The sequence below is a fragment of the Physcomitrium patens genome, chromosome 2, assembly GCF_059467195.1.
Source record: "Physcomitrium patens ecotype Gransden chromosome 2, ASM5946719v1, whole genome shotgun sequence".
Lineage (NCBI taxonomy): Eukaryota > Viridiplantae > Streptophyta > Bryopsida > Funariales > Funariaceae > Physcomitrium > Physcomitrium patens.
Window position 1 is genome coordinate 10,928,697 of NC_143411.1, and position 18,735 is coordinate 10,947,431.

Here is an 18,735-nt window from a genome sequence, read left to right on the forward strand (position 1 = left end):
AGGGTTTTGTGAGAAAGGAATCAGGAAAAAAAAAGAAAAAGAAAAAAACACGAGTATCAGAAGCAGAAGCAGAAGCGTTTTTGAGGATGAGAAATCGTAACAGGGGGGGAGAGTTCGTTGGATGAAAGCCGTGCTCTCATAATGTGTCTTTTAATGCGGAAGGTCCTGGGGTAGGCGAAGGAGGGAGGAAGCTTCCGCAGATGGGATCCTAAATATGGCAGCAGGAGGGGAGGGGAGGGAGGGGAAAGGAAGAGGCGGAATGTGATCAAGAGGGGGGTTAGACTTGGACTTGGACTTGGGCCTGAGTCCCTGTCGGCTGGCAGGCAAGGGGGGCAGGCCGGGTTGGGCCGGGTGCGGTGGGGGTTCGCATGAGAGAGAGGCTCTCGTCTCGAGGAGGGGTGACGGTCCCAGCGCAGGCGCGACGAGTGGAGAAGATTCGTGACGGGGGCGGGGGGGGGGGGGGGGGGCTTGACATCGATTCCATTGCCATGGGCTTGAGGAAAAGGAGGCTCACTCCTGCTCTCACCTTGAGCTTTGGTCGCCGTAGCTCGTCGTCCAAAAGCGCAAGATAGAGCAGGCGAGCTTGCTGCAGATCGCGTGCTGCTGCGGGGCTGCGTGCGTGGTGGCAGATTGCTTCTCTCGGCTTGTTGGAATTGTGTGAGTGAGTGAGGATTGATGGAGCGAACGGGGGAGCGGAGGGGCGAGACGCGAGGGCGAGGCGCGTATAGCGAGGAGGTGTATGAACGAGGGAAGAGAAGCCGGGAGGATGATGGCCGGGACGATTGGCGCGGGGGCGGGGGCGTGAAGCGGTCGGTGCGGGTTGGCGAGCGAGGCGGATTTCGGAGTGGTGGAGATTTTCGGTCTATGTCGAGGTCTAGGTCGAGGTCCAGAGAGATAGAGCGAGAGCGTGTAGGGAAAGAGGCGGAGGATGGTGAGCGGAAGGGTGAGCGCAGACGGAGGTCTTCTTTCGAATATGACTCTGATGATTGGCGCACGGAGAAGAGGAGGCGGTATCATCGTGAATTGGACAGTAGTCGGCATTATCACGGGTCCAGAGGGGGCCGCGATAGGCAGTGGATTGGTAGAGTGGATTACGACCGGCGGGAGCGATTTGTTGCACCGTCTCGCGATCGCGACAGGGAAGGTGAGCGGTCGCATGTTGGAAAGGAGAGAATTAAGGATGGGGTGGAGGACTCGAAAGTGGAGTTGGAAAATGGACAGAATGGGGACAATGAAGAAGAGGAGAAGGCGCGTACTTATCAGCTTGAAGTACTAGCACAAGCGAAGATGAAGAATACCATCGCATTCCTTGAAACAGGCGCTGGGAAGACCCTGATTGCGGTGCTATTGATGAAGCATAAGTACCAGGTGTTGCGGGAGCAGGGAAGGCGTATGCTCGCCGTCTTTCTCGTCCCCAAAGTACCACTTGTCTACCAGGTGCTGTGAAATCCTTTGCGCAGCAGTCCTCATTTGTTTTTATCCGTCCTGAAATTGGTGCTTTCATTTACAACTGTTGGAGGTGTGAATTACTAATCCTCTATCTCAGGTCTTGTGAAGCTTGACTCGTTAGGTTCTTTCTGATTCACTCTGTTTCTTAGGCTTGATTCTACTTCTCTTAACTTACTTTCGTTGATTTTTAAGCCAATTTTGCTCACGCTATGGATTGTCGTGCTGTCGTGGATATTCCGATGTTCTGTATGTATATCGCAGCAAGCAGAGGTGATTCGCAACGGCACAAATTTCGTTGTTGGACATTATTGCGGGGAAATGGGTCAAGATTTCTGGGATGCTCGGAGGTGGCAGCGAGAATTCGACACCAGAGATGTACATTTTTTACATTTGACATTTGACATTTTTCAGAATAGATCTAAATATTTTGAATTTATTCTCGTTTATCTTCTCGTTTATCTCGTTGTTCTCTGACAACGAATCTCTTATAATTGGGAAATATTCTGTTTCTTCTGCGAATTCTGTGTTAGACATAATGCAAGCTCTTTTTGCTGCAGATTTTTGTAATGACCGCACAGATTCTCTTGAACATCCTTAGGCACAGCATTGTAAGAATGGAAGCTATTCACCTACTCATTTTAGACGAGTGTCACCATGCCGTGAAGAAACATCCTTACTCGTTGGTGATGTCTGAATTCTATCATGTTACACCTAAAGACAAACGACCGTGTGTTTTTGGGATGACAGCGTCGCCCGTGAATCTTAAAGGTATGAAGGGATGTGAGGGTTCGATTGGTAATTGTATGATTTGGGTTGCAAGTCATGTACGGCGTTATGCCTCACACTCGGATGTTGTCGGTTAAGTTGAATCAGTGGTCTTTAGCTTTTATTAAACATGTTTACTGAGGTTCTTAATTGAAAAATAAAACAACATAAGTTTTATTTTTTTGAATATAAAGTGCCTGATCTTTGGCTTTTTGCTGGGCAGGAGTGTCGAATCAGGAGGATTGTGCAATAAAGATTCGAAACTTAGAAAGTAAACTGGATTCGATAGTGTGCACAATTAAGGATCGGAAGGAGCTTGAGAAGCACGTGCCCATGCCATCAGAGATAATGGTCCTATATGATAAGCCGGCCTTGCTTTTCTCATTGCGGGAGGAGATAAAACTGATGGAGTCTACTGTAGAGGAGGCTGCTAATGCAAGTGTCAGACGCAGCAAATGGAAATTCATGGGCGCTCGGGACGCGGGTGCTAAAGAGGAATTGCGTCTCGTATATGGTGTTGCAGAGAGGACAGAAAGCGACGGCGCAGCTAGTCTTTCTCAAAAGCTCAGAGCTATTATATATGCGCTTGATGAGTTGGGTCAATGGTGTGCATACAAGGTTTGTTCGAGCTCTTCTTAGGAATATATTACTTATGAGGTGCGATATCAAAATATTTTTGTGAGGTGTTACTGCCAAGCTTTTGGTTTTGGTGTAGTACATAATGCTGTATGTTGTCTTTATTTTCACAGGTTTCTCTCACATATCTTACGAGTCTACGTAATGATGAAAGAATTAGTCATCAATTAGATGTAAAATTTCAAGAGATGTACTTGAAGAAGGTTTGCGCCCTTCTGCGCTGCAATCTACATGAAGGCGCTGTAGCTAGTAAAGCTCCTGCTGAAATTGGAGAGTCTGTGGCTGTTGAGGGCGATAAAGCACAAGATCCAATGGATGTGGAAGAAGGAGAGCTTCCTGACTCTCAAGGTGAGTATTTGTCTCTACCATATTTGAAGAGAAATTGCGTCTTCCAAGTTGAAGGATGACCACTTTGTCCTTCAGATTTCTTTTGACCCGTCATCTTGTACTTCTTAATCGATTACCTGGTGAGGACGAGATCTTCTTGCTGGTCATGACTGCTTTGAAAAAGTTTTACACAGAGTTCACTGGTTTTGGTGGTTAAAGTCTTACCATTTTGGCGTCTTTGCGATTTTGTGAATGCAGCGGTATCAGTTGGTGAACATGTGGATGAGATCCTTGGAGCTGCTGTAGCAGATGGAAAGGTGACTCCGAAGGTGCAGTCCCTAATTAAGATCTTGCTACGGTATCAGCACACCGATGACTTCCGAGCTATCATATTTGTAGAGCGGGTAGTTGCCGCGCAGGTGTTGCCCAAGGTACTGTGAATCTTGTGTTTTAACAGACCGACAATTCAAAGTGGTCAAAACCTCATTATGATTTTGTTTAAAGCTTTGAATTCTATTATGATTTTGATTTTTTGGTTCTTTGCATTCTATTATTTGGAGAGATTGTGCTTTGAATGCTTTCCTTGATAATCTATGCGGAAGTCCTACTTGCCATCGCTGCTTTAAGCTTTTTCCGAGAACACTGAAAATTTGGACAGGATATTGTTGTAAATTCTAATTTTGATTATGGCATGGAAGTTTTACAGTGATACTTTTTGTTCCATTGAATTTTATTTGATAGCGGACCTTGGAGGTGGAGAGTAGGTTCTCATTAGTTGGTACGCTTTGCAGGTCTTCGCAGAATTGCCTTCATTGAAGTTTGTGAAATGTGCCAGTCTGATAGGGCATAACAACAATCAAGATATGCGGACACGGCAGATGCAGGAGACAATTTCCCAGTTTCGAGATGGACGGGTGTGCTATAACCTTAGTCCACTATGGCTTGAGTGCGTGCATTGCTTTCTTTGCGTTATGTGTGACCTATGACCTCTTGGATCACTAGGTAGTCCTTGATTACAAAGGCCTTAATTCTTTACAGCAAACGAGTTAAGGCCCCTGTGATCAGCGATGACCTAGTTGCTCAATTGGGCACAGTGTCTCTTCGCGAGGGTCCCCTCCGGATTGTTCTAAGTTTCTGGGTGTCCAGGTTTGCTCTTCATCGAGTGGCTAATGTTGGATTTACAGGCACTTGTGAGATCTGCACCGCTCATACGTACTTATCGTTATCATGACGCATTTACTGGTTGCAATGGTTTGCAATTCAGCTGTGTTTGGTGGATAATGTTTTCAGCTGGTAGAAAGTATATTTTAACATGTAGCGGAAAGTAAGCAATCATTATACATGAACATCTTGTCGAGCTGGTTTGCTCAGCTGTCAAGGTGGAAAAAATCTCTTTGGAAACATTTGCACATTGTACCGAAAAGTGGTCTTCTTGTTGATAATGTTTTTGGACATGCATCAAATTATAAGGGCTGAGTGATGATAGTGAGGATGGCTTGTTTCTCATGATTCATATTGTTATAATGCAATACTCAGTTGCCGCCTTCAATTTTCTTAACATTAATTGTTGGCCTAAGGTTTAAAGTTGGTTGGGCTAGGTGACGTTGCTGGTGGCTACAAGCGTGGCTGAGGAGGGATTAGATATTCGCCAATGTAATGTGGTCATTCGTTTTGATCTCGCCAAAACTGTGCTAGCTTACATTCAGTCTCGTGGTCGTGCTCGGAAGCCGGGTTCAGATTACATTCTCATGCTTGAGAGGTATGTTGAAAGTTTCTCATTTTTCGCGCAAATGCTTCCTCTTTCCAGGAGGAAAAAATGCCAATGTTCGTGATATGTACATTTACGTCACATTCATTTTACATATCAGGATTGTGAGCCTGGAACGGTCTTGTTTTTGTTCTTCAGAAGGTAGGCGTAAAATTCTAACAAGTATTTGAATGAAACAATTTTTTTTTATAGCAGCTAGGTCATCCAAGTGTGTTTGACAGATGTTCTCCTCACATGGTTTTGTTGTCGGGTAATGTTTCTCGTGTCTTCGATGCATGTTGAGACTAGTTTAAACGCTGTGTTGTTTAATTGTGTCAATACCGCGAGAAGGATTGATCATGTGCTAATACTTCGACAGAGGAAATCAGCAACATAAGGTGTTTTTGCGGAATGCAAAAAACAGTGAGGAGACTTTACGGAAGGAGGCCATTGAAAGAACTGATCTGGGTGAAAGGAGAGAAAATGCAATTCTGGCCTCCATGGATTTAGGGGATAGGGAGATTTACCAGGTGCCAGCCACTGGGGCAGTAGTGAGCATGAACTCAGCTGTAGGTCTTATTCACTTCTACTGCTCTCAGCTTCCTAGTGACAGGTATTTAACTTTTCCTGGCTTCTGTTGTAACTTTACGGATCGCTTTGTGTTTCTTAGTTTTCCCTCTCGAAGGGAATCATAGTTGGTTTTGTGTGGAAGTTTACCCCAACGATTTTGTAGGTACTCTATTTTGCGCCCCGAGTTTATCATGAACAAGATTGAGAGTCAAGGGGGTGCTGTAAGATATTCATGCAAACTTCAGTTGCCTTGCAATGCTCCACTTGAGAATGTTGATGGGCCAGAATGCAATTCGTTACGAGGAGCGCAGCAGGTGGATATAATTTAATCATTTTCTTCAGTTTTGTCGATTTTGACTGCTACAGTGCAGACTGTTATAGGTGTGATCTGTCTTCATGGTAGGAAATATTTTCTTCATCTATATAGTTCAATGTCCAGTAAAATGACTTGATTTCTTGGATGCAGTCTGTGTGCTTGGAGGCATGTAAAAGACTTCATGAGATGGGGGCCTTTACCGACATGCTACTACCTGATAAAGGTAGTGGGGAAGAGGCTGCAAAGGTGGAGGGTAGTGAAGAAGGAGAGCCTCTTCCTGGCACATCCCGCCATCGAGAATACTATCCTGAGGGCATTGCCGATATACTGAAGGTACAGCAGACCTTGCTTTACGAATTAATCTGCATCGGGTAGTACTCTTGCTTTTCTTGGATCGTTGGATCTGTAGTTCTCATGAATGTGATATTAGCATGCGTATGTACCTTGTGAAATGACACTTCACAATTTGTGACAGGGCGATTGGATTTTGGCTGATAAAGATCCCGATGCTAAACCAGGCAGCAATGTATTAGTATATGTATACATGGTCAAATGTGAAAATGTTGGCTTTTCGAAAGACAATCTATTGACTGAGACATCTGATTTCGTCATACTCGTTGGTCAAAAGCTCCAAGATGAGGTAAATTATCGTTTGCCCTAGTACAGAAATTTATAATTGAGTACTTCTTTTGGCTGACTTCAAGAAGTTGGGTCGTAGAGTTGCATGCAACTCGAAGGTTGGAAGTGTGACATCAAATTTCACATCCACAAGAATAAGTTTGCTGTTTTTGGCATACAAATTGTGTTCGATATTCGTCTGTTAAGAACCCGTTTTCAATGCAGGTGTTAGACATGACAATGGATCTTTTTGTTGCACGAACAATGATTACTAGAGCGTCTCTCGAGTTTTGTGGTAACTTGGACTTGAGTCTACACGAGGTAATGTGACTATCTATCCCCTCTTTACTCTTTGTTTCTCAATGCTGGAAAGACATAATCTGGGATGAGGGTATAATTTGGCATTCTACTGCATGTGAACATATGACCACGAAAAAACTGCATGTGGCAGTATATTGATGGGAATAATTTGAGGATTATCAAAGTGTTTTGGAAGGATGATACATCTATTCTGCATGCCTTCTTCGTGAATTTTTTGGAAGCGTATCTTGTTCAGAAAATGTGCTCTGCTTTAGGTCGCCGAAATGTGAGCCGTTGTTCTCTAGTTAAATCACTTTGACTTCTATTGATAAGCTATGAACTATTTCCATTCTTATTGATTGTTAAAAAGATTCAAGTTCCATTTCACGAAGAAAATTTCCATGAATTTGAATGGAACCTCCCTGGTGCTATATTTGCCGGATAGACAGATGTTCAATTCATTGCAGTCGTTACTGCGTTAAAGAATTTGGTTACTTGTTGTATTTGCAGTTGACTGACCTCAAGAGTTTTCATGTGAGGCTTATGAGCATTGTTTTAGACGTCAATGTCGATCCAGCAACTACTCCTTGGGATCCTGCTAAAGCGTACCTTTTTGCGCCAGTTGCGCATAAAGTTGATTCCGATCCTTTAGAGATGGTGGATTGGGGCTTGGTGAGAAAGACGATAGAAACAGATTCGTGGAGCAATCCATTGCAGCGCGCACGGCCTGATGTATATTTAGGAACTGATGAACGTGCTCTCGGCGGAGATCGTAGGGAGTACGGATTTGGAAAGCTGCGATGCGGCTTGGCCTTCGGTCAAAGAGCACATCCAACTTATGGAATTCGTGGTGCGGTAGCCCAATTTGATGTGGTGAAAGCCACAGGTCTTCTCTCTTCTCAAGATATTGTGGAGAAGACAGTTGTCCAGGAAGTACCCCCAGAGGGCAAGCTGCTGATAGCGGATGGTTTTGTTGAAGTCGAAGGATTGGTTGGACGGATTGTTACTGCGGTGCACTCAGGAAAGAGGTTTTATGTGGATTCAGTGCGCTTCGACATGACAGCTGATAGCTCTTTTCCTCAAAAGGATGGGTACCTTGGTCCGTTGGAATACACATCTTACGCTGATTATTACAAACAAAAGTAAGGTCTACAGCCATTGTTACGCCATTTCATTTATTGCAACTAGCCAACTCGTTTGAGATATTGAAATGTAAATGTTGCCCCTTAGAACATGAAACTTGTGATATCACATGAATCTTAAGGTCATTCACTGCCGGAAATAAGTAGAATGGGTAGTTTATTATCATCCTTGAGGGCTACTGCTTTATGCTCATTCAACTAGTAGATCCTTTATTACGTTTGTGGACTCTTTTGGGATCTGATTCAGAGTCGATTTGACTGGTTTGGCTAAGTCGATGGCTCCGCCTGTACAATCCTGGTTATTACATTTCATCAAATTCACTTTTGGATGAATGTTGCTTTATCACTTGATGTATTGCAACACTATTTTGTGAATTGTTGAGCATCAGCTACGGTGATTTTATTCTGTTTCAGGTATGGGGTCGAGTTGGTTTGCAAGAAACAGCCTCTGTTGAGGGGTCGTGGGGTTTCTCATTGCAAAAATTTATTGTCGCCACGTTTTGAGACCTCTACTGGTATGTTTTTCAACCTACCGTTTGCTTATATTTCGTACAGCACTAAGCTGTTATACGAGCGAGATTCCAGATTGAGTATGTTCATGGTTGTTAGATACAGATACTTCAATCACAAAAGGTTTATGTAGCTAGAGAGAAGGATCCTACTGGCGCTTTTGATTATTCACTAGTATCGCATTGAGGATGTGATGTACTGAAAAGAAACTTAGAAGTTCTGCTTTAATATCTCGCAACTTGTGCTGAATTGTGCAGGTGGAACACTCGACTCTCTGGATGCCTTGGATAAGACGTATTATGTGATGCTGCCACCTGAGCTTTGCCTTATACATCCTCTTCCGGGATCCTTGGTGAGAGGCGCACAAAGATTGCCATCGGTCATGAGACGTGTAGAGAGCATGTTGCTTGCCATACAACTAAAGCACCAAATCGATTACCCTATTGCTGCTTCGAAGGTATGTGCATCCGGTGCCCTGAGTCCTGACTGATACTAGTGCTAGTTCTAACTCCACCAAGTTGACTTCAAGTCTGTGTATCCTTTTTAGTGCATATGTAGATTGAAATGAGTTGTAACTCTACATGAAGTGTTGTCAGTTATGATATTACTCTGGCAGTTTGAGTCTGATCATCTATAGATCTTGCTCTTTGGAGCCCGTTTGCTTAACATGAATGAATAATGCGACAGGTTTTGGAGGCATTGACAGCTGCGTCTTGTCAAGAGACCTTCAGCTATGAGCGTGCAGAACTTCTTGGAGACGCGTACCTGAAATGGGTTGTTAGTCGTCGATTGTTCCTGAAGTATCCTTGTAAACATGAGGGGCAGCTTACACGTATGAGACAGCAGATTGTCAGTAATTCTGTCCTGTATCAATATGCTCTTGATAAAGGACTTCAGAGTTACATTCAAGCCGACCGCTTCGCACCATCCCGGTGGGCCGCACCGGGGGTGCCTCCTGTGTTTGATGAGGATATAAAAGATGGCGATGATTCAGACAAATCTTTGAAGGCTGAAGCTTCAAGAGAAGTTGTGGAGATCGTCAGTGAGGAAGGTGAAATTGTCGTCAAGGAGCTGAGTACCGAAAGTGCAAGCATGGAAGATGGTGAAATTGAAGGTGATTCCAGCGCCTATCGAGTGTTGTCAAGTAAAACACTGGCAGATGTAGTCGAAGCATTCATAGGAATATACTATGTGGAGGGGGGCCAGGACGCTGCAACCCACTTGATGAATTGGATAGGCATCCCCGTTGAGTTTGATGACGCAGAAGCAGAGTTGGCCATTGGAGGATGTGAAGTTCCTGAAACCGTCATGTTGAGTATAGACTTCGACTCATTAGAGGCAAGTATTGGCCATAAATTTCGTAAGCGAAGCCTGTTGGTAGAAGCCATAACACATGCGTCTAGACCATCGTCGGGAGTTCCTTGCTACCAAAGACTGGAGTTTGTGGGGGACGCCGTGTTGGACTATCTAATTACCCGTTTCCTATTCTTCAAATACACTGATTTACCGCCAGGTCGATTGACCGATTTGCGAGCTGCTGCAGTGAATAATGAGAATTTCGCACGTGTTGCCGTGAAGCACTCGTTTCACCTTCATTTGCGGCATGGTTCTAGTGCCTTAGAGACGCAGGTAATAATCCCTGACCTTTAATGGATATATCCAACTATTGATACTACGGACCTGCACTCTTCTGTCTTATGTGCTAAGTATTATTTGTTATATAGCGGGATTTTGCGGCTGTTTATTTGGTTACTGTCTCCGTTTTTATACAATGAAAATATTCTAGCTTTGGAACCTACATTGTACTTCAGTGCCATTAATGAGGTTTTTGGTATTGACGGCACAATGTCTTTGTGTGTCTCAGATACGCAACTTTGTGAATGATATACAGACCGAATTAGATAAGCCTGGAGTTAACTCTTTTGGACTCGGAGATTTTAAGGCCCCTAAAGTGCTGGGCGACATTCTCGAGTCCATTGCAGGAGCTCTATTCCTGGATGCTTGTCTAGAAACAGACCATGTGTGGAAGGTACGCATTCACTTTATTTGGTTCTCCTCACTTGAATTAAACTGTTCTATTTTTGTTTGGAAGTAGATCACTTTGATCGAAATCATTTGTGGATTATCGGCTTTTGGGGATTAATAGTAACATGCATGCGTGAGTGGGATGTTGCTCTTTTGAAGGCACTTAAATTATAAGGATTCGGATTTTGGGCGTGCGTATGTTTAGATTGGTAAATTGAAGGTGGTTGATCTTCATGTGCACTGGTAAATCTCAATGCAATAGTATACGATCTCGATCTCCTTACCATTACACACTATGCACAGGTTTTTGAGCCCTTATTACAGCCGATGGTGACCCCTGAAACATTGCCGATGCATCCAGTACGAGAGTTGCAGGAGCGTTGTCAACAACAAGCTGAAGCTTTGGAGTATAAAGCGTCACGTGCAGGTAACGTTGCAACTGTGGAGGTTTATGTGGACGGTGTACAGATTGGATCTGCGCAAAATGCTCAGAAGAAAATGGCGCAGAAATTAGCTGCTCGTAATGCGTTGGTCATATTGAAGGAAAAGGAGGTAACGAAAGAAAAATCCGAAGCAGAGAATAGTGAGGCCAATAATGGAAAATCCAGTAAGAATGGCCATACCAATTTCACTCGCCAAACGCTTAATGACCTTTGCTTAAAGAGACAGTGGCCTATGCCGCAGTACAGGTAAGCTTATAATCTGTCATTTACATTGTTTCGTCATTCTCCTTTACTTATCTGCGATACGGTAGTGTTCTTCCAGGTTTCGGTATGTGTCAACCTCAAGCTGGTAGTGTAGATTGTGTTGCTCGAATATTTGCTGTATCCTTCAGTGGTTTCCTGGATTGTTTATGAAACAGCGAATCTTCTGATTCTTCATTTTGAAATTCCAATAGGTGCGTCTTGGAAGGAGGGCCAGCGCACGCTAAGAAATTTACGTTTTCTGTCCGTGTGCTTACCACCACGGATGGATGGACTGAAGAATGTGTTGGAGATCCCATGCCGAGCGTGAAGAAAGCCAAAGACTCTGCAGCACTTTTACTTCTGGCTTTACTGAAGCGTTCTTAGTTTATGGGTAATAGTGATATACACTACCAAAGTAATTCGAGTTATCAGTAAACTCACGAGATCAAATATCTGGTTTTGGACAATCTAGGATTGAATCCATAGCGCCCTGTTGACAGCAAATTACATATCAATGATTTGCAGCTGCGATATACACCCATTACAAGGTTTGGATAGCACTAGCGCCAGCTTGTCTAAGACATGGCAATTGGCAGAGTCTTCACGTTGGGTACACAATATTTATTGCGTAAGTATTCGATTAGAAGGATGGATTACACAATTCGTCAATCCGTACTATATGAAAAAAGTAGGATTGGTACTTTAGGAAAAAAATTCCTTCCAGGAAAGCCCAAGTTGCCTTATTCCTGGTGTATCCGAGTTTCAGGTACGTGACGCTTTTTTCTTTTATTAGAGAACTCATTATATGACGAAAGTTGGTATAATTCTACCAATTTACTCTACGTTTTATCTTTCAAATTGAAATGTCGTACACATCCGGCCAAGTGAGTTTCTCATGAAACTTTGTTTTTGTGTATTTTTTTGGTCTACAATCATAGACAGTTATCTTTAACAAATACCTCATGAAATACCCGTTTGATATGACGTCACACAACTACGTCATTCGTTCTCTTGTACCGCAACTGCGACTGAAGATTATTCGATATTAATTGGTCAGGAATGATCTGATTGATTTATGCCAGCATTGGTATTCTTGACTTCACTAGTTGAATATACTACGATGTTCAAGTACACAATGCAGCAACTGATGGTTGTAGCTACTTAACACTGGTTTCAAAGTAAGGAAATGAAATGATCAACGTAAAACAGGCATCAACGGCGTCACCAAGCATCTACCAAGTCTAATGAAGAACAGCTACAAGTTCACACTTTGGCAAACAGATACGTAGCTGTCGGGCTTTCAAATCAGGGTTAACAGAAATCAGATGCTACTTCCGTAGTGATAACTGTGTCCCGTAATGCCGTAATAGCGACATAATAGGGTGTACCGGTAAATGACCATGCAAATGTAACTTAAACAAACATTTTGGTTGGTATCATTATGATGATCGTGATGCCCACAGCTATTTTGTTACCCACAAATTTCAGTTATTAAAAGGCGATGCGAAAATAACCACTCAAGAAACGCCAGTGTGATATGTGAAATGTAAATCATGGGGCCTAATAGAAGTATGAATTGAACCTACATGGAATGGTACAAATCTACTAATGCGACCAAAACTAAATGATACAGCAAAAGAAATCCAAACAAAAGCTGACCTTGAAGTCCATACAAGACCTCTTCGCTCAATAAGAAGATAATTGTAAGGGTGAAGGCCAGTGAGTGATTTGATTAAAAGACTTACAAGCAATACATTTCCATGACGAGTGCACTCTTCCTAGTCGTGAGTGGCATAATCTAATCGACTTCTTGAAGAGGAGGAGCCACATCCGCATCACTGAACTTGCCCTTGCCCTTATCAGCGTCACGACCCTTACCCTTCCTCTCAAGAAGGGCCTTCCGGTCCTTGTCAAGCTTCAGCTTCGTGATCACCACCTTCGATGTGTCAATACCAACATCAACAGTTGCACCTGGAACGACACATTATCATAATTAGGGTGACGTTCGAGACTCGTTGCAATATAAGTAATCAAGGAGCGGAAAAGGAAAGTACTATGCTAATAAAACAACTAAACGTTATCAAAGAACAACTTCACCCATATATAAAATTTATTACATACCATTGACCTTCTCACGAGTGATTCGCTCAATATGGATCACCCACTTGCGCCTGTAAACTTGGACGACCTTTCCTTCTCGGCCCTTGTATGTGCCTCGAACAACCATGACCTCGTCATCTTTCCTTACGGGAACAGAGCGTACCTGAAAATAGACGGTACTGCAAATTATACGCTTTCCCAGGAAAAATTAAAAAAAGCTTCGGTGCTTTACAAATCGGCACCACAATTTAAACGATGCAACGCATTTGTTCTGTACAGAGTTCCATCTCAAAGCGCAGCACGATGGAATGCGATGAGGATGCCTGGTAAGATCAACTATGCATCGAGGAACAAAATTAAAGCTTACATTGTACTTGTTCTTAAGTTCAGACGAAAGGGGAGCACTCATAAGAATGCGGCGTTCACTAGATGGCGCACTAAAATGCGCCTTCCGCGACTTGCGCCTGGAGCTGCTCACACCTACACAAGATAATCAAGTACACGAAGAGAGTTGGAAGTCTAGTTCGCAGGCAGTACTTTGAGCTGAAACAGTGACAGAGAAAAAGAACTTGACAAGATCAATAAACACCTTAACAGACGGGTACTAAAACATAGGTTTCAACTTACAAAACCAACCAGGCCCAGTACCGTATTAGAGCAAAAGAAAGTGATTTCAAAAACATTGTCGGAGAAGGGTAATTTCATTACTAAACAATTTCCTACATTAAAAATCCTCGACAAGGGATCCTAACTCCTAGGTCTTAAACGAGAAGTGATCGAACCACAACTGGACGTAGTAAAGGGGATAACCTAAACATCCCAACCTATCCAGTGGTCTTCCAATTCAACACCCTAAAAAAAATAAAAAATGATACCAAAATCACCTGCATATTGTTAAACCCTGTGTACATGCGCTACTAAGCAACACATACCTCGACATTTCGGAAAAACCGTCACTGATCAACTAAGAACACTCATTATAGGTCTCAAAGTGCATACGCTACAGGAGCGAGCCACAACAGAGCCCAGTAAAAAACATAACAAAAAACTGGTAGGCATTCCATGTCCAAGTGGACCCGGTTTGCAAGCGACTCGTTCTCTTGGTATTGCAAATGAAAAGGAAAAGCAGACGGTTCATGAACAAGGAGAAGACAACGCTTACGCGGAGAGAATTTCATGGTGGCTGGCGTGTGGTATCGCGTCCACTTCTGCTCCGATTGCGAGGCCCTGGTGATGGCTGCAAAGAGAGAGAGTTTCTGCAACTGCGGCAACGTTTAGGTTTCGGAGACTGTCTCCGAGCCAACTGGTTCGGGACGAAGCTACAGCTTCGTGATTTGGATGTATGAACATAGTACATTCATCGAATCTCATCCTGTGACCACCCGGTTTGTAAATCCTATTCATTAATTGATTTTTAAAACATAGTTTTTTTTTCTGTTAAATCAAATTGAAATCGTCTTTATTGGTATGTTTTATATATATACATTTGTGGGTAGTTTATGCGATTCTGTAAAATTTATTGACTTTTCTGAATTTCTCTTAAAAGTAGAAAGATTTGTAGGAGTGGCGAACCTACTCAATGCTTACTATAATATTGGCTCTCTTCCTATAAAAGATAGTGTATTAATAATTCATTTACTGTAACCGACATGACGTTATACTCAGACGTTTCTATTAAAACCATTACTATAATTGATGGCATTTTACTTAATTATGACTTTTTATAATCAAATATGATAAGTAAATAGAAAGGTTTTTATCATCCAGTAATTCGTTTCAACAATACTTGTGTTGACCTTTTGACCTTAATGTCTCCGGAGACATGCATGGGTGTCATTCAAGAGAAAAGAACCAAAACTAGCTAATTTCCAAACCATGTTCAAAATACGACAGCAAATAATAAACATACAAATGTCAGCTTCTCATCAGTCCACAAGTCTTAGATGTTTTGCTTTCGATACAGGTGAAAGCAACAGTCTACCCATGAATACTCCTCTCAAGGCCACATGAAATGCTTCCAGAAAAGAATTACACCTCGTCAATGCCTAGACTAGAAAATAAAAAAAGAATTCCTATGTGCCTGACTGTGTTTATCACTCTCGCTTCTTCTCTGACTCAACTACAGTCTTTTTGTGAGCACTTCGTTTCCTCCATTTGAGGTAGATTTGATACATTAGCCCTGTGAATACCATTATCACCCCAGCCCACTGCTGGAGAGAAAGATGGTTCCCATTCCAGATTGAGGAGACCAGGATGCTGACAAACTTGCGGGTAGTAGTGATGGTAGTGTTGGTAAGAGCTCCGAACCTACTTATGGTGAGAAAGATGAAGTTCTGCCCAACAGCACCGCACAAACAGAACAGCATGATGTCCCAAGCGGCAACAGGATGGTGTTGCATGAACTTCACTGCCTCCCAGCCACCACCGCCAGGTAAACCAAACATGTAGATTGACATATAGATTGAGCCCCACAAATTCATGGCGTACATAATATGCCACGCATTTGTTCCTGGGTACCTGTCATGAATGGATACGATTCAGTTCACATGTACTCAGTGGAACTCAACATGAACTAAAGTTTGGCTACACCCGCTTGGTGACACTCGAATGAAAGTAACGGAGCACCAATATGCAAATAACGACCCCACCATATCAAGAGTACTAGCAAGGCATTAACAAATGAACTAAGTAAAAAGGAAAGTGAACGAAGTAAGATCTGTACTTCTTTGTGATTGAATCTTGTGCAGCGTTTGTAAATCCATCCAATCCCAGATTCAGAAAACACAGAGTGTATCCCAAAGGCGCGTTGGGACTTGAAAGTTTGCTAGCAACCTTTTTGCTGCTCTGCATTTAGCACTCCGAAGGGCAGTTAGTTACACTGAGGACAAACATTGAACGCTCTAAACCATATAGATCGTAATGCACGAGTTTAATTATGGCTTGGATTGATCATTCCCAAGAAGGCGCACCATCCCTAGATGTATGCATCTCGAGAAAATAGTACGACCGTAGACATTGCTATGTGTGTTATTTACAAACAGTACCAAAAAAATCCCAAAATGCATCCAATGAACCTATATCTTAGATGTCTCCTAATTCTCTTGACCTGTAACAGCTAGACTGCTCAAGAAATCACCAAACCTGTTAAGATTTACCTTGAACAAAGCAAACATAGATACACCGCCAGCAACCAAAAATGTGGATAGGTATTCTGAAAGGCTGTACTGAACTCCATATACAAGGGCTCCCATAAACATTACTGCCACATACGAAATGACAGCAGTGGGTTTCATGAAAAATCTCAGGCTGCGAATATCCTTCATAACATTTTCACAAGGACAATTTCAAGAACATCCAGATGCGGCTCTTGCTATTTGAGAAATTTAAGGAATGGATGAGAGAAAGTGATGTTATAAAGTGAAACCTGGGATCATCTTTGATGATTTAGCCAACACCTGCAACATAGAAGCAAAACAAAAATGAATATTTAGACATATGAAATGCCAGTTGAAAATTGATACCGAGTGCAGCACATGAAAGTATAAGGACCGACACCCTTTCTGGTAGGTGAGATATCACGATTCGATGAACGAGGCAAATGCATGAGTTGTGGGCTAACGTAGAAAAAGTGCGACTGATGACTGTTCGTAACCTTCTAGAACAATCATACCCGACTTGGATGCGACAATGAACAATTGTCCTGCAATAGCTAAATGAATGTGACTCTAGGTTGTTAAAGACTATTTAATACATCACAATCGTATCTTTTACAACTAATTATGCGCATGAACAATCCTCGAAAATTCAAGCCAAGCCAATGCCCACGTGGTGCTGTTTGAACCACAGAGAAAACAGGAATTCACAATCCCAAAGGTAGGTTGTCAATACCTGCGCGGGATAGCTAATATACTTCAAAGCGACAATACCACAAGCAGGACCGATGGCATTCGACAGGCTGGCCTTCAAGTATGCTGCAGCTGGAGCTTGACTGCCCTTCGTGTTTGGCCACACTTGCAACACTGTCGCATGCAATCACGATACATAGTCTCAAGTGCCTTGAAAAACTATCATCCAACAGCAAGTTTCTCATGCCAGTTCGTATTAATTTTTTGAAAAAAAGCAGCGGATTCAATAATAAGCGTAAGTCTTCGCACAGACTTCAATTTTTCAATCAGCTTATCGTCCGATTGCGCTACTGTTATCCAGCTTCTAGGGCGAGAAACAAATATTGAGAGTGGTATTGTTTAGTATGTCTTACTCAATAAAGACCAGAATAGACATACTACACTTTGGGCCAATTGTAAGAACGTGAGATGTTCGAATCTTTCCCCTTTCTCTCCATATTTCCTTGTCGACCTGCAAAATAAAAGCCGCTGCCCGAATCAATCTGGAGAATCTAAGAAAAAAAGGCTGCACTCCACATATTTTTATCATTCATAAAAGAAATAATTTTAAGCAATGCCGAAATGCTAAGGTAACCATCAATGAGAATTATAATTCCATCCATAGACGACGATGCTGTCTCCAGCCTCGCCAGAAAGTATTCACTGTGCATGTGTCTTTACCCCATAAAAACAGTTTAGACCAACAATGATTAAAATCACCTATCACGCTCATGAGGAACCCTAATATGACAAGATTAATGTTATAATAATAATGATAATAATAATAATAAATCCCGCTACTGCCAAGGCAAACACATAGTCACAAATTGAGGGCGAGCTTTTCACACACGCCGAAATCAGGCACTCATGAACAAAAACCATCGCCCAATCAGGATACCCGAACGGCCACTTCACGCCACCGAAACAATGCAGCACCCACAGCACCGATCGAAACAAGCAAGGTCAACCAGCTACAAACACACCACACAAAGTGTGTGAAACTCACACATTCTCCTGAACCACACCCTGCGTGATGTATGCAGCGTAAATCGCCCCCACACAAAGGCCCAGCATCAGAATCTGGCTCCCGCCTCCCCGACTCTCCATCGCTCTAGCTCCACTCAACCACAAAAGCTCCTGTCTCGCTCTCGCTCTCGCTCTGGCTCTCTGTTGGGTCCCTCAGATGGAAGCTTTGCAATCCTACTTTAAGAACGACCACCGAGCTGACCCCGATTGCAAGGTGCTCAATACATCAGGGTTCCATTACGCGGCTCCGACTACAGAACCCACGATGCATCGGAGTCGTGAGAATGCACGTCGGGAGGAAGGGCGTGATGCACACTAGTCCTCAGCAAGGAAAGGCGGCCTACCAGTCTCTACTCTCGCGGAGTCACGCTCCCGTAGTTATGGGGTCGGGTTCTCGGACACCGTCGCCCGTGGTCAATGATCCAGCGTGGCCGCCACGGAAGAGCTCCGGTTGCCGTGGATGGTGACCATCTTCTTCCAAGTTGGAATTCTGTTCATCCAACTCAAACAAATGGAATAACTTAGTTGTTAGACATTTACAATTGTCGTGATTGCATGTGTTTTTGTTTAAGCAATGACATCCACAAAAAGGAGTGGTTTATTTTATTTTATTTCATTTTGCTCACACACGAAT

The 18,735-nt window shown here is 43.0% G+C and overlaps 3 protein-coding genes across 3 annotated transcripts; 1 reads left to right on the forward strand and 2 right to left on the reverse strand.

The window, feature by feature from the left end:
* The first annotated feature begins 536 nt into the window (after positions 1 to 536).
* On the forward strand, positions 537 to 11,949 carry LOC112278919 (endoribonuclease Dicer homolog 1). Its single transcript, XM_024512835.3, has 20 exons — positions 537 to 1,437; positions 1,711 to 1,824; positions 2,007 to 2,217; positions 2,438 to 2,832; positions 2,964 to 3,198; positions 3,436 to 3,608; positions 3,969 to 4,091; positions 4,776 to 4,936; positions 5,304 to 5,537; positions 5,658 to 5,808; positions 5,961 to 6,143; positions 6,286 to 6,450; positions 6,654 to 6,749; positions 7,239 to 7,870; positions 8,285 to 8,385; positions 8,638 to 8,837; positions 9,068 to 10,009; positions 10,245 to 10,409; positions 10,709 to 11,094; positions 11,304 to 11,949. The coding sequence occupies exons 1-20, from the start codon at positions 676 to 678 to the stop codon at positions 11,473 to 11,475; spliced, it is 5,601 nt and encodes a 1,866-aa protein (XP_024368603.1). The 5' UTR covers positions 537 to 675; the 3' UTR covers positions 11,476 to 11,949.
* An 843-nt stretch (positions 11,950 to 12,792) lies between these two features.
* LOC112278921 (large ribosomal subunit protein uL24z) lies at positions 12,793 to 14,426 on the reverse strand. The gene is made up of 4 exons (XM_024512837.3): positions 14,354 to 14,426; positions 13,559 to 13,671; positions 13,213 to 13,354; positions 12,793 to 13,062 (listed from the first exon to the last, which is right to left on the reverse strand). The coding sequence occupies exons 1-4, from the start codon at positions 14,367 to 14,369 to the stop codon at positions 12,890 to 12,892; spliced, it is 444 nt and encodes a 147-aa protein (XP_024368605.1). The 5' UTR covers positions 14,370 to 14,426; the 3' UTR covers positions 12,793 to 12,889.
* A 623-nt stretch (positions 14,427 to 15,049) lies between these two features.
* LOC112278920 (UDP-galactose/UDP-glucose transporter 3) lies at positions 15,050 to 18,400 on the reverse strand. Its single transcript, XM_024512836.3, has 7 exons — positions 18,082 to 18,400; positions 17,450 to 17,547; positions 17,080 to 17,210; positions 16,616 to 16,646; positions 16,347 to 16,450; positions 15,914 to 16,035; positions 15,050 to 15,708 (listed from the first exon to the last, which is right to left on the reverse strand). The coding sequence occupies exons 1-7, from the start codon at positions 18,180 to 18,182 to the stop codon at positions 15,285 to 15,287; spliced, it is 1,011 nt and encodes a 336-aa protein (XP_024368604.1). The 5' UTR covers positions 18,183 to 18,400; the 3' UTR covers positions 15,050 to 15,284.
* Between the last annotated feature and the right edge of the window lie 335 nt (positions 18,401 to 18,735).